Below are 16,652 nucleotides of genomic sequence, written 5' to 3' on the forward strand. Positions count from 1 at the left end.
AATTATAGAACTGTATGCTATTGAAAGCAAATGAAAAATTTCAAGTTACTTATGGCATATTTGAACAACCAATGTTTATTGCATTTACACAACTGACCTTTCTAAAATTAGTTATAATCATGTTACTTTCATTAATTTAGCATGTGAAACTGAACTTGAAATATTGGATATACACAATGAACCTATCTTAAAGGGTAAGTTTATGTATTTCTAAATAAAATTTGACATTCAAAGTTAACTATAGCAATTCACAATAAGCACAAAAACATCAGTTTACCAGAGTAAAGAAGTGCAGTTTATGAAATTTAGGATTAACTACTGAAAATGCAAGTTTCCTTTTAAAAATACACACATGCACACGTGCGCACAGGCACACACGCTTGCACACACGCTTGCGCGCGCACACACACACACACACACACACACACACCATTAACCATGAAATCTGAAACTGTTATATTTCAGTGCAAAAACCTCAGTATGAGGTAATTTTAATGTAATAACCACTTGAAAAAAATCCACACAGTGGCACTCTTAAAAATGATAGTTTACATGACAATTGCTGGCTGACAAGACAATGTGGACTATATGTTTTTAACTGTTTAAACTTGTCTTGTTTGGACATATATTTCTCGTTAATCACTTGCTTCTGATTCAGAAACACAGAAAGGCATTTATCAATGTGGAAAGGGAAATTTCCCACAGCCAACTAATTGTTTATATAGTCACAGAAAATTATCTGCTAGGGCTTAGAAAGAAATTAGGATATTAAAAGGTCAAGACCATTCTACGAGATTATCAGTAGAGGGTTAATTTCAAAAACGTTCATGTAATTCCAAACTTGTAGTGCAGCAGTGCCTTAATGGACAGGTAAGGACCCTGTCAGAGCTGGTCTCAATAGAATATACTCTTCTAAGTGCAAACCCTTTCACAAAGGTGGTCTCAGTCAGTATTGAGTATTAGACATTGCTCCTTGCTTAAACAGAAAATTTTATAAATGCACTCTAAGTTTTAAAAAATAAAAATGAACTTTCACAGGTAAAACAGACTGAACACCAAAGCCTAAATCAGTAAGAAAGTCATGGAAATATTACTTTGGCAATGGTGTTTGCTGTGCTGTGTTAATGAAATTAGAACATACTTCGGGAAATGTCTCTTCCAATGTCTAATGTTTCCAAATGAGCTTAATATTAAGAGTTGTCACCAATTTCAAAAAGTTCAGAAATACTGTATCAGTAGATGAAACTGAGTAGAAAATGTTTTCTGTAATAGGTAACAATTTAAAAGAAAAGTGTACCATGAACAACTAAACCAGCCTATGTGTGAAATATTTAACTTGTGAGTCATCAAAGTGCAATCTACAGCTTTCTACACATCTTAAGGTTCCTCAGGACAATGGTATAAAGTCAACACTGGACTAAAAAGGAAAATGCACAGTACATTAGACTTCACAACAGCACTATAGAGAAAAGAGGTACCTTTTAAAATCTTAATGCAAAATGCTAAAGGAACAGTGGTTTCTGCTAAGACAAAGTCACTCTGCATGAAACTTTAAGCTTCCTATATAAGAATAAATTTTGAAATCCAGAAGTAGAAAAAAATAGCAAACTCTGTAAACGTTTGCATTTCTTCTCTGCAAACCAGGCTTTAAATACTGAGTTCATGTTAGTATTCTGATTAGTGTAAGCAGTTAGTTTAGGAGTCTGGACTAGAAGGGCTTTTCGCCTTTACATTAACTTAAAAGTAAGATGGGATCCTCTAGCTCATAGAATGGAATAGAGCTGGCTTGACTTTCCCCAGAATCTGAGTCATAAGGAGCATCAGGGAGCTCTGTGAAACCGTATGCTAGCTGTTCGTCTTCTACATCTGATCGAACATAGCAAGAAGGATTAGAATACTCCTCATCTTCTACACTGTTGAAATCTTGAGGAATATATAACATCCCTGGATAGTTCCTACTAACCAAGTCACTGGTTGTTTTAAGGGAGGTTTTCCTAAAAGCCATGAGATGCATATGAGAAAATTTTGAATACTTGAAGCGCTTAAAGCCCAGGGATTCTATAGCAATCTTCCAGCTCTTCATCATCATAGCATGCCGGTTCTGATGGGAGGAATCGGGGGTGATGATGAGCAATAAGCCATTCAGCACTAACAGCTCATGGGCTTTCTTGCAGCAAATCCATCGCTGGTAGGGTGACGGAAAATAGGACAGGAGGAGAGAGAAAACAACCACATGGAAAAGTTCTCCAGGAAGAGAATCAATAGGATTTTTCAGCTGCTTCAGAAAAGCATCTATAGCGTCTTGTGCAAGCTGGAGTGGCTGCTGAAGCTGCAGGTTCAGGAAGTCACACTTGTACACACTCTGTAGAAAGAAAACAACAACGAAGGCATGTTAAGAATTTCAAAGTGTTGTATGCATGCCTGTAATCCCAGTACTCAGGACCGTGTATGTTGGAAGCTAGCCTGGGTGACATGAGATCCTGTCTCAGAAAAGAAAAAAACAAAAACAGTTTCAAGAATATGTTCAACCTGTAACATAAGTTTCACACCACAATATTTAACATCTCACAGCTTTTCGATAGAACTCAGTAATGACGACCTTTTCCTTCTAACTCTACACAGATTTTCTTTTCTTCCATTATTTTTTGTTTTTTTGAGACAGGATCTCCTGTGGTCAAGGGTAGTCTTAAACTTCAAAGTCAAGGCTAACTCAGGGCTCCTGAATCCGTCTCCTCCTTTCAAGTGCTGGGATTATATGTGTGTACCACCGTGCCGTTCTCACCTAAACTTAAAAATTTTCACTAATTAAGCCCCCGTAATTTCTAATCATCATTCTACACATGCAAACAAATACATGCACACTCTCAAAATTAAAAATAATTTAAAGCACCTTTTTAAAACTGATGCTTATTTAGAATTTAATTTGGATAAGAACATACAGGAATGATTCATTTCTAATGTTAGGCATATTTATAGTTTATTATCAACAGTTAGCCAAATAAGAAAAAAAAAAAAAGAACTTCTAAGGAGATGATCAGAGTTGGTAATTGTTACACAGTTTGTAACTGAATTCTTTAGCAAAGAATGTATGCTCCAGGCTTACAAACCTGCTGCTAGAACTCACATCCTGGATGTCAGGAGGGAGGGAGGAGACTGAAACCTCCAAGTGACACATTAGTGGACTGATCAGGTGATGAGTTCCCGGGTGAATGGACTATTGGGAGGAGACAGAAACTGTAGGAGCTGAAGCCTAGTTCCAGGCAATGGATGCTGTTTCTGTGTCCATCTCTATCTCTGTATCTGAGGAGTCGGCCTTGCCTCAGGCTCAGAATGAATAAGCTAGCTGACTGCAACCTCTGACATCGTGAGACAAAAATAACTTGACCTCCTAAATCTGCCTTTGTCAAGTACTTTGTCAGTGACAGAAAGGTAACTGACAGATAATGCAGGAAGATTTATGAACTTTCTATATGCAGAATGATGCTAACGTTCTTTAAAGTTCATCAAACATTTAAAAATGGTACTGACACTACTTTTATTCTATTAAGAAGTTAATTCCTGCCTTGAAGCAAATTACTCATTAAATTTAATTAACACTATCAAATGAGTAAGGAGAATACAACAAACAAAGAAATAAATATTTCATATTTGGCTGGACACTAAAATGCTACAGAAATATGAAATAAGAAAGTAGTGCAGGGCTTGGGAGATGGCTCCATGGATAAAAACACTTGCCCTGAAAGCCTGATAGCCTGAGTTTGATCCCCTGGAGCTCATATAAAAAGCAATGCACACAGCTAGAATCTCAGCACCCCTATAGTAAGATGGGAGGTTAAGGCAGGAGAATCTTTGTATATGTTGTTCAGAGGCAGAAAACTATGGACCCTAAGCAATACACTTACCTTTTGTATTATTTACTCTTTGCAACAAAGATGTTTACAAAGACATCTTTGTAACCTACAGATTTTTAAATCACAATGATTTTACTATAGCCTACTTCTAAATCCTGGCTTTCTAGATATAAAGAAGGAACAGAACAAAGAAAATATGTTAATATTAGTTAGCTAAATGCAGAACATTTTCAGAATATGTATTTAGTTTTGAATAGAAATGATTTACTAGTTGGTAGACAGGAAATATATCTTTGCTATTTTAAGAATGTAAAGATAGTGCTTTTCCTTTTTAAAGATACATGTAAAAAAAAAATCAAGTTTGTAAATAAAACCACATACCTCTACAGCAGGTACAATATCTATGCCAACGGTTAGAAATTCTTCAAACTTCAGAAACGGATTAAAGCAGCTGCCAACATCAAGCAATCTGATCTTTTCAGAGGCTTGAAGCAACCTGGAAACAGACACATGCTTTAAAAAGCAAGCTGAAAATAACACAGTTGGAATTCACACATGAGAATGAAGATTATCACGTGGATTATTAGCTTGTGTCCTAGGAGGAGGGCTTGAAGAAATGCTGATGATGTGGTTACATCTACGCATTCTATGGTAAAACAAAAATAATCTTTATATAAAAACCGTTTCAAAATGGCTGTAAAACGTGAGGCAATGTTTTCTATTTCTTGATCCGTTTAGTATCTGGCATACAGTGGATTCCAACAGCTGTCTGAGCATTTAAGATTCTGCAGTATTCCTGCCAGGAAGAAAGACTCAGAAAACACTACTCTCACAGAAGAAAGTAAAAAACAAACAAAACAAATGGTAACTTTGTGAAAATAATTTTTCTTTAGCAAAGACTCCAAAAGTGTCTTAAACCCATACAATATATCTTGAGAACTACTGCATAAGAAAAAATAAACTCTAATTCTCAATAGTCAATAGAATTTATCTTTGGATTTCACTTTAATTTGTCTCAATGACTTAAATGAACCAAAGGAAAATAATACATTATATTCTTTAAATCAGAGAACTTTCTTATTGTATGCAAGTATTTGTAATTTCCCAAACTAGCAGAAAATGAGGTAGCAAATTTAATCAGAATGAAGTTCAATATGGCTCTAGGCAGTGACAACAGCCTCTGTCAGTCCCAACCCTACATTATAAATAAAAATAATTAAAATAGTATGACTGTTTTAACTTTGAACATATGCCACTTTAACTAATGTTAAAATAATTTTCTCTACAAAATTTATGAGTACACATTGGAAAAATAGAGGGAAAAGAACATAAATAATTGTGTAAGAATAGAATGTTGGTATTTTTTGAAGGCGAAAGTATAGAGACTTGCCTAACTTTGTTCTAGCATTTATTTCAGAGAAGTTTTAAACTACAGATCTAAAAGTGATGTTTTAGAGAACAAATGTAATAAGGGAGTTATATATTCAGCTAGGAGCTTGATGTGCTAACATTTTATACAAACAGACAGTCATCTTTTTTACTACAAATCATCTATAGTGCACTTCTTTACTATAGCACACAACACAAGACAGTACCCAAAATACAAACCAATTAAAAAAAAACTCTTGTCAATGAAATGTAATTTTAAGAACTTATCTGAACGGGTTATAGGAGTATAGAGGACTAGCAGTTTCTCCAAAGGACTCTTCCCACCTCACCCCAATTTATAATATAACTTGTTCTTACTAGAAAAAATCAGATAAATGTCAGTTTCTGCAACAAACAGCCAGAAAACTTCTCACTGACAACAACTGCTCTGGAAACTTGAGAGGTGACCTTCTGTGCCATGGCTGATCTAGGTGAAGACTATCACATGGAATCTGGATGATGTCTATAGCAAATAATCACTTGTAAACTGAATTACATTGGTAGTCTTTGAAATATGACAATACACTAGCTGAAGGAAGACAGAAGCCAGCAAATTCTTGTGGCATAAGTTACAAAATACTCAATCAGAGCAAAAAGTCTAGCCAACAACCAGAGAAATGCCTAGCATATACTTGTGCAAGTTTGAATATTTAGATGACAGCCAGTTAGAACAAATGAGAATCTATAAATATATGTAACAATAACTGTTCTAATCCTTCTTTGAGGCTATAGTTAAGCATATGAGTTTTGAAATTAGAGATTAAAATAACAGAAACTCTGTCTTTTAATATGTAATACAGGGATAGGCAGGATAAAATGAGACAATCTATTTAATGTTTAATCACTGTCTGGTACATACACTTTTTTTAAAAGGCAGGGTCTGGCTATACAGTCCAAGATGACCTAGTACTTGTTCTGCAGCCAACTGGCCTCTAGCCCAGGATGACCTTCAACTCATGATCCTTTTGCCTCAGCCCCAAGTATGACAATTACAAGTATGTCCTAGAATGCCAAGTTCTTTGACACTCAAAATTAACATTAACAGATCAAGTGATAAAAAATATCATTATCCTTTACTTAAAAAGAAGAAGCAACTGAATTTACTGAACATGTGTTATCCTATGTTGATATTAAGGGAATGAAAATATTTGAAAAAATTAGCTCTAAAAATGCATTAACAGGTGAAGACGTGGATGAGTTAGGGAACAAAAAACTGCATGTAGATATATAGTTACAATACTGTTGGACTACTTTCTATTTTCAGCATATTTGCTAATTCTTTTTGTTGAACTACTGGTGATCACAAATTTCAAATTAGTAACATCTTATTATATGTCAGTGAGTTACTTGTAAAAGCAACATACTTAATGAAGCATGCGTAAGCTTTTTCTTGGTATGTTAACAATAAGACTATATAAAAAGGACATTCAAAAAGTTTCCCGCTAATATTAGAAATAACACCAAGTTATGAGGCAGCGTGGGAGGGCAGTATCAGAACTTCAAATCATCTGTGATATCTGATCAAATACCTGTCTAGACACCATGGAGGTATTTCTTAAAGATAAGATTAGTATTTATATCAGAACTCTGAATAAGGCTGACTGCCCTCTACAAATGGGCAGGTTTCATGCAATCAATCAAAAGCTAAGAGAAAAAGAACAGAGTTGCCTAAAGAAAAAGAAATTTTTCCTTCAGATTGATTCCAGACTCAATCTGCAGCATCTTCTATTCTCTGGGTCCACAGCAACCTAGGCCTGCACGACAGATTCCAAACTAGGCAAAATGGGGCCAATTTCTTCAAATAATTCTTCTCATTGTATGTATCTATGCGTATTCCATTGATTTTTTTTTAAAAGAAATCCTGACTAAAATGCAATCCCAATATAGTCTCTGTATGTGATAGCTCAACTTCTTGTCCATCATGTTGGATACCAAAGGGACAAAAGGGAATTCAAACCACAGAGGAATGATAGTAGAAACCTACTGTTAGTTTCCTTGCAGTATACTATAATGTGTTGTTTCATTGTCCTGAAAGTAAGTCTGAGCAATGGACATAATTTCTTAAAAGGAGGCATAGTTAGCAGGAATACTAGTAATTTTTATGGATGTACAGATCTCTCACTACCACAAATATGCCTATACTTTTAAAATTATTTATTGCTTTTTCTCTTAACACAGTTGGTCTCTTTTCACACTTGCCATATTTTAAAATTAATATATCTGAAGTCTTAAGGTTTCTTATATGCTAAACATAAACATATTTTTCTTTGAGGCTGAATGTAGCTCACTAGTCTAGCATGCCCAACAACTTGGGTTTGGTTCCCAGCAATGGAAGAAAAAAAGTGTTTTACATTTTCAGTTTCAAAGCAAATACTTAAATGATCTTGTTTTCACTCTGGGTAGTTAAATGTAAGTCTAGTAAAACTGGATCTACTATTGTGTTGTTACTAGAGGAAGAAGCTAAATAGTAGATACTGATACTGGATCATTGTTTTTTAAAAGTATATAGTTTTTTTGTTTTTGTTTTTTTTGTTTTTTTTTTAAGGAGAGCATTTTGAGTAGTTAATTCTTCAACATTTTAATTTTCCATCTCTTTGGAACCACTTGCCATGTTTTTAGAGTTCCATTCTACTCCCAACACTTGCAGGCATTTCACCTTACTGAATGGTACACAGACTGAAAAGATATTCTAGGGTAACAAGAAAACGAAGGGTAGAAGAGTATTAACTTTTTCTGTTTCTAGCCTCAATTCATCCCCATGTTATAAAGTCAGAGTTAACGCAATCATGAGACCGACATAACTGGGAACTGGTGGTATCTTTATTTATAATTTCTTCTAACAGAGAATACACTCATTGAATTACTGAGTTCCTTCACACATACGGTAACTATGTGAGGCTTTGCTAGGCACAGCAGAGTATCATGCCACTTCTAACATCTCTGCAGGTAGAGCTTTACAATCTAATACAGTGGTTAGTTAGGAAGCCTAGAGTGGTCCTGAGCTAGGCACTGAGTTCACTAGTTCTTTCCTACCTTTGCACTCCTGTTAAGCTCTAGGGAAAGCCTGGCATCACATAACAGTTGTCTTGTAACCAGGAGGGAATGGATAATCTTACAATACTATGAATTCTTTGAACCAGAGTCTTCCCCACACTTTCGGAACTGCTATTATACTGTATGAATTGAACCTACACTGAATACAGAACAGAACAGAAATTTTTGGAGATGGGTTTTTCCTCTTGAGTGTTTTTAAGGTAAACAGCATTATTTAGAAGTTTTGGGGTTGAGGAAGACAATTCATCTGAAAGACTTGACTCATTCACACTTACATTTATAGTTTACAAGCTCTGTACTGTGACCGCTATCATTGACGGCTTAAAGAGAAAATGTATATAATAACTTTTTGTTGAAGTCCAAAAATCACTTCTCTAGAGAACTGAGAGAAAAATCCAGAGCTCTTCATATTTGTGTACTTCCACTAACACTTCACCTAAAGGCTCACACTTCATTTTGGTTCAGTTCTTTGGTAATACTCTTCAGTTTAAAACATAGCATTTTCCAGAAATAACTATCCTCAAGTCTTTATTTTATTCACTTTGCCCATGTTTATTCTCTCATTTATTTAAACAAAAGCTGAGTATTTGTATGCCAAGCATTCCATAGGTTTCAAGATACATGATAAGACAGTCACTATCCTTCAATTATACACAGCAGGAGTATAACTTAGGGTATTGCTATACAAATACACTGTTTTCTGAATTATTTTCTCAAGTCCTTCTATACAAAGAGCCAAACTGAGTTCAGATGGGAATTATAAATAATAAACGGAGAGTAATATCATCTCCAAAACCATAAAGGATATTCTTAAAATTAAATGTACGTATTCTTCCATAAATATATCCATATATTCTTTCATACAGTTACTCAATCCTGAGAAACTGGCCTTTATTTTTCTAAGAATAAATTGAATGCAGAATGTATTATAAAACTTGGTGCAGGGAAACACCTCACAATTCGATGAAACATTATGACTGAAGATGCCTGCTTTGATTTTGGCAATCCAAAATTAGGTAGGGAGTCTTCATCAACTACGTAATACACAGGGGAGCCACTGGGGAGAGACAGGAAGGCTCTCCAACAGCGTGGTAAAACAAACAAGGGCAGATGAAGGGCTGAAAAACCACATAGGTATGTTAATAATTTGCAGTTTCAATTCCTACTGTAGCACTTTCAATAGAGACAGCTGTCTCGTAAGTTTCATTGTAGAAGGTTTAGACCTAAAATATGAGTCACTGACTGAAACTGGGTTATACACATAGATCTGATCCTGTATAGACCTGAATCTTATAAGTATTTAAAAATTCTCATGCTCAAGTGATCTCTCTGTCTCTGTCTCTGTCTCTCTCTCTCTCTCACACACACACACACACACACACACACACACACACACACACACACGTATGCTTTCCTTACTTGATTTTCCCTTCTTTTCAAACTTCTTCCAAACAATATTAACACTGTATTTTTTCAGAACAGTAAGGTTGCAAGCAATTGCAGGGATCTTATTAGATAGATTAAAAATATTTGAAGATTGGAGTTCATAAATACAGAGACTCATAAACGGACAAAGTGTAGTGAGAGACTTTAGAAAATTCAGTCCTAACTGGGATATCTCCATCTAATCCTTCCCCTTATGGCTCAAGAAACTCTGTTGAAAATGAGGCAGAGACTGTAGGAGCCAGAAGGGATGGAGGACACAAAGGAAACAAGATCTTCTAGATATAACAGGACTGATGCACATAAAAACTCATAGAGACTGTGGAAGCATACACAAGGCCTGCACAGGTCTAAGCTAGATAGGGTCCCAGTGCTGAGATGGGAGAGAAATGGACACAAGTCCCGATCCTTACTTAGCCAGAAGCTACCTCCAATTGAAAAGTACTTGCAAAGGAAAAATTAGTTATCTCCACTGGAGTCTCACTGGTTATACAAATCACTTAAGGGAGGGCCCATGCCCAGCAGTAGACAAAATGAATTCAATAGTATTTTTGGAGGGATTCTGTGTCTGTCTGTGTGGCTCATAATGCTTTGTGTGGCCATGGCTTTTAAACCCTACAGGTCTTTTGCTTGTATACTGTGTTTTCTGATTTTGTGTTTTCATGGGATTTCTGTGTTTGCAAATATGTGTGTCTCTGTGTCTATGTGTGTTTTTTGTGCTTTTTCTTGGGCTCTTTTTATTCTGTTCACTTACTTGTTTTTATCTTATTTCTGTTTGTTTTTAATCTATTATTATTATTATTATTTTAGATACCTGTTTGTTTTCTAATAAGAGAGAAAGCAAAAGGGTGTGGATTTGGGTGGGTGGGGAGATATGAGAGGAGTTAGAAGAGAGACACCATAACCAGAATATATTGTATGAAAAAAAATTTATTTTCAATTAAAAAAATTGTTTATGTTTTTCCCTACATACCACTGTAACTTAAACTTTTTTGCAAGGTCTCAAATTAGAATAATGCCAAAGATAAGTAAAATTTATGAGTACTACTCAAAGCAGAGAACTACTGAGCTCTCAGCATCACATTCAATGTGCCCATAACTGAAAGTTAAAGTCAACTGGCATGAATTTTATGGAAATTCCTCACTGACTTTAATCTCCCTTTGATGAAAATGAGCTGTATTTATCAAAATACAAATGATTTAAGAACAAAACAAAATAAGACATAAGTATGTTCTGAAGCAGTCTATATAAAACTAGTGAGTGTTTATTGAGGTTCAATACTGACAATACTATGTTATTTTAACAGAAAGATGGCATTCCCTAGTGAAAATTCATTCTTGGGTATAATCAGTTAATTAAAAGGTTTTCTAAATTATGAGCCAGAAAGTCTCCTCTGTAAGGGAAAGAAAAGAGAAACAGAACCTTCAAGAAAAATATTTATTTGGTCACTTTACCAGAACAACTTTGCAAGTAACATCATACAGCTCGATTAAGGGAGTCTCTCAAACACTTTCCCACTCCCAACTGTGCCTCTCAGTGAATTGAAGACATAACTTTCCTTAGGGGTTCTATGTTTTCACTATCAATTACACTTTTATGTGTCCAGAACACAAACACAGACACACACACACACACATACCTCTAACACAGTGGAGACTGGAAAAACGATTAGTTCTATACTTTGTATCCTCTCTCACAACTCTTGTCCTTTTGCTGGGACCTCCTCCCCCCTCATTGTCTACTAGCACCCTTTCTCGGTTTCTTTTCTAAATGTCCCATCACACCTACATATATGCTGTGATCACATGAGGGAAAATGTGGACACTTCCTTTGAATTTGGCTGACCTAGCTTAATATACATTCTTAGTCCACCTTATTCCTGCAAATCTCATGCTTTCATTTTTCTTTATAGCTGAACAGTATTCCATCTCGATTGCAGACATTTTCATTATTGATTCTTCTATTGAGGGACATCTAGATTGTTCTATTTCCTTGCTATAGTAAATAGAGGAGCAATAGACACATAGCAAACACCTTTGTGGTAGGATATGGAATACTATGGGTATATGTCTAAGAGTAGAAGAGCTGGGTTATGTGGCAGTTTTTAAATAAAAATTTTTTGAGGAATTTCCATAATGGCTGAATTAATCTGTACACCCACCAGCAGTGAATGAGGATTCTTCTTTTCCCATGTCCTCTCTAACACTGGGCAGATTACTTGATGATAGTTATTCTGTCTGGGATGAGGCAGAACCTCAAAGTAGTTTTAATTATCCTTCCCTGACGACTAGTGAGTAGTTCTGAATAGATTAAATTTAGTCATGCATGCAGTGTGAACCCATCAGGATCCAAAACATAGCTCCAACCTCAAGTCCACACAGATGACCCTGGTCAGCCCCAGAGGGACACAAAGAAAACAAAAAGACAGAAGAGACATGAATGTTAGTAAGGGACAGAACAAATGGGAAGGAGGGAGAAGAAAGAGTGGGGTGAAAGCAATACGAATTTATCATACACATGTATGAAATTTAATAAAAAATTTACAAAGGAAAGTGATCCTCATGAGGAAATAAGAAGGTGTTGCTTAAAACTATAATGCTGTATCTTACTCTTTTATGCCAATTCTGTAGCCCACACATACATCTGGGCAGGAGCCTGAGGGCTACTCTCTGCCTTACAATTTTGTTAATGTGATTATGATAACATTAAAATATTTATTAAGATGGCTCAGGATATTGAAAAATCAGGTCACTACACAGAGGTACACAATTAATATGTGCTGTAGTCAGCTGGGCAGAACTCCCAATCTGCATTTCCAGGTATTTTTCTCTTAACCTTTCCACTTACCATCACACATGAAGATTGCCATTAGCCTACTAGAACTTCTCAATTGAACTTCAAATTACTAAAATGTAGTTGTCACCCTTAAAGGTCAATGACCTCTTAGTTGTTAGATCCAAGAACAGTCAATTAGTTTGTATCTTACTGGCAAAAATAGCAATTTGTTACTTCAAAAGAAAACACTGAAGACTCCATTCCTTAAATTATCTTTCTATAGTTTTGCATAAAGTCTCACTAGCTTTATGTTTACATTAGATCAAACTAAATTAAATTCCAGTTACCAAAGTAATAATAATTTGTTTTAGGTAGTAAATCTAAATGATGCTGGGGACATAGTTCATAGAATTATATTAGTGGGGTGGTAGGAGTGCACATCTTTAATCCAAGCACTCGGGAGGCGGATCTCTGTGAGTTCGAGGCCAGCCTGGTCTACAAAGCGAACTCCAGGACAGGCACCAAAACACAGAGAAACCCTGTCTCTAAAAACAACAACAACAACAAAAAAATTATATTAAAAAAATTATAACCTAAGAATAACAAATGTTTAAATGATTTAAAACTCTTACTAAGAAGGCATATTTATTTCACATGTTCCTCCAAACAGTACTTACTTCAATAGAAAATACTTTGTAGTCATGAATTTCCTCTAAATACAGTATATTACATAAGTCTGATCATGGTTATGGTCTCATGATGATTTCCCAACTGAGTTGTTACCCAAATGACATTTGAATCTGTATCATCATTACTACATTCATTCTCAACAACCAACACTTTGAAAGGTCAGAGCTTTGGGATTTTACCTATTTCTTCCCATTTTTAAAGGGTAGCCTGAAGAGTAAAAGGATATGATCAAAGTACATTGCATGAATGTATGGAAATCAAAGAATAGATAAAATTAAAAGACTTAATACTATATGCTCTTCAGTTTATCTATTCTTTGGTTTTTATACATTCATGCAATGTATTTTGATCATCTCTCTTCTTCCACCTTTTCTCAGATCCTCATATTTGGCTCCCAACTTCATATGCTCTTCTCTTTTAATTTATGGCCCACTGCTGGGTGGTGGTGGTACATGCCTTTAATTCTAGCACTAGGGAGGCAGAGGCAGGCGGATCTCTGTGAATGACCAGTCTGGCCTACAAACTGAGTTTCAGGACAGCCAGGGCTGTTACACAGAGAAACCCTGTCTCAAAAAACCCAACAAATAACCAAACAAACACAGGAAATTTATAGCCCATTGAGTTCCGTTACCATTGCCAGTATGTGCACAGACATAGGGCCATGTACTGGGACATGGATAACTAATACAGGTCATGCCCCTGACCCTTCTTCCAGCTGCAGCCATCAACTATCAATAGATCTCAGGGCCCTTGTGAGTCTTTTTTTTTTTTTTGGTTTTTCGAGACAGGGTTTCTCTGTGTAGTTTTGGAGCCTGTCTTGGATCTCACTCTGTAGACCAGGCTGGCCTTGAACTCACAGAGATCCACCTGGCTCTGCCTCCCAAGTGCTGGGATTAAAGGCGTGTGCCACCACCGCCCGGCCCTTGTGAGTCTTTCTTCCCACTCATGCTGGAATGCTGCCTAGCTTGATCTTGTGCTGATCTTGTACAGGCAGCCACAGATGCCATGAGTTTATGAGTATATTAATCCTGTCACATTCAGAAAACATTTACAACAGTCCTTGACCTCTGGTTCTTACACTCTTCCTGCTCTATCTTCTGTGGTGTTCCCTAAGCCTTGTGGGTAGGGGTGATCTAATAGAAGTTTCACTTGGGGCTCAGCACTACAGGCACTTATTATCTGTACTTTGCTAAGCTGAGAATCTGTGTGTCAACCACCACCCACTTTAATAAGAAGCTTCTCTGATGATGGGTGTGAAGTTCTGTTTGTCAACACAAGCTAGAGTCATTTTGGAAGAATCTCAATTGAGAAAAATCCCTCCATCAAATTTGTCTGTGGGAAAGCATGGGGCTGGAGGAGAAGGGCATTTTGGTGATTAATGATTTATGTGGGCAGGTTCAGCTCTCTAGGGGCAGTTCCACTTCTGAACAGGTGGTCTTGGATGTTATAAGAAAGCAGGCTGAGCAAGCCACGAGGAGCAAGTCAGTAAGCACCATTCCCTCACAGCCTCTGAATCAGTTCCAACCTCCAGCTTCCTGCCATGACGTCACTCAGTGATGGACTGTTACATGGAAGTATAAACTAAGTAAACCCTTTTCTCTCCAAGTTGCTTTTGGTCATTTTTTTTTTTTTTAAATCACAACAACAGAAAGCTGACTAAGAACGCTCTATTAATCTGTATGTGTAAAGACAGCAGTAGAAAGCCGTTCAATGTTTTGTCTATTTGTTTACAGCAGACTTGGCATGTTAAGCTATCTCACCAAGGTTATCAACTAAGGCACTACTAAAATAAAGAAAAAAAGCCTGTCTTCCCAACTGTTGTGAACACATTAAATAAGTACAATTATTTGCATTATGCTAACATATAAAATCTTCAACATGTATTTTTAACCAAGACAAATTGTGGAAGATAGTGTTACAAATTTCCATTTAAGTATTGTTTTGGCAGAATTGGCTTTAAGCTTTATAACATACATTGTTTTAAATCAGAATTACTATGTTGCTAATTTTGCTAATGCTCCTGATTGGTATTTACAAACTTAACTAATTAGCATTCAGCAAACTAAACAAAAACTTTTACATTCAAGTTCAAGTACACACATTTGTATTCTTACTTTTATATATCAACACAAGGAATTGACAGTTTATTCCAGTGTTGATAGAGAAACAACAAATCGAAACCATGAAAACACTCGATGCTGGTAAGTTTGGGCAAATGGGCACTTACTGAAATCAATTCAACAATCATGGGCAAGAACCTAGACCCATCTACAATGATCATATGTAGACAATCCGACCCTGTCTTCTCTCACATATACTCTATTTAGTTAGTAGATAATCTTATAGGACATGCGTTTGTCTTAGTATCTAAGAGATTTGGAACATTATACTGAGGCACACAATAGCGAAATTTTTATGAAGAATACTATGCAAAAGTGAGTGTTTTATTGGAACAGAAAGAGTTTCCAAAATTCTATATGGACATAGTGTTTACTGTGTAAAAACTCATGAATGCCCTGCAGAAAGCCTGAGAAGTGCACTTAAAATGTAACTAGGGTCGAGGGAACATTTCCTTTTTATTTATAATCTTCACATACAACACTTTCACATCTTCATTTTATTGGCAGTCAGGAAAATACCTAATAGTGATTTCTAATAAGATATAAGTACTGCAATAATGTATAACAAGAGTTAAACAATACTGGTGTGGTGGTTTGAATAAGGATGGGGCCCATAAGCTCATATAATTGAATGTTGGGGTCCTAGTTCCTACGGTGTTTGAATGGAAAAATACCTAGACAGAGTCATCTTAGGCAAAGTCACTCTAAATGCTTAATGTTATATAACGTAAATTCTGGCTTTAAGAACCATATTTAAATACTTTAAATACTAGAAACTATATTTTCCCCTTTACAAGTAAATCCTAGCTGACCATGCCAAAGGCTGCCTGTGATGGTTAATGGTTAATATTAACTGTCAACATGGCAGGGTCTAGAATCTCCAAGGAACAAGCCTGTGCACCTGTCTAAAGGGGATTGTTGAGATCAGAGATCAGGTTAGCCTCTGGGCTGGCTGTGAGGGATTATCTACATTAGATTACCTGAGGCAAGAAGACCCATCTTAATTGTGGGTACCCTAGCACTGAGCTGAGTTGTGGACTCAATGGAAAGAGAAAGCATTCATCCTTCTCTGCCGCCTGATGGGACTGCAGCAGAGCAACTGCCTCAAGCCCTGTTGCCACGCCTTCCCTAATCAAGCGGACTGGCTGTCCCTTGAACTGTAGCCAACAGAAATCCTTCCTTCCGTTACTCGCCAGGTAATTATCACAGCACTGAGACAAGTCACTCAACATGTCAACAAACTAGTCTTCAAGAGATGACTGTAAGGTTGGACAAAGCCACGAAAAATCA

General features: G+C 36.3%; 1 protein-coding gene across 1 annotated transcript in view; it reads right to left on the bottom strand.

Moving 5' to 3' along the window:
* Window positions 1-401: 401 nt before the first annotated feature.
* Window positions 402-16,652, bottom strand: part of Bmt2 (base methyltransferase of 25S rRNA 2 homolog) — a 52,666-nt gene continuing 36,415 nt past the window's right edge. Inside the window, exons 4-5 of the mRNA XM_059257389.1 lie at window positions 4,233-4,347; window positions 402-2,362 (exon numbers count right to left, since the gene is read on the bottom strand). Of these exons, the coding sequence (XP_059113372.1) occupies window positions 1,733-2,362; window positions 4,233-4,347 (745 nt within the window). The 3' untranslated portion in view covers window positions 402-1,732. The remainder of the gene's footprint in view (window positions 2,363-4,232; window positions 4,348-16,652) is intronic.

The sequence above is a fragment of the Peromyscus eremicus genome, chromosome 3 (genome assembly GCF_949786415.1).
Source record: "Peromyscus eremicus chromosome 3, PerEre_H2_v1, whole genome shotgun sequence".
Classification (NCBI taxonomy): Eukaryota; Metazoa; Chordata; class Mammalia; order Rodentia; family Cricetidae; genus Peromyscus; species Peromyscus eremicus.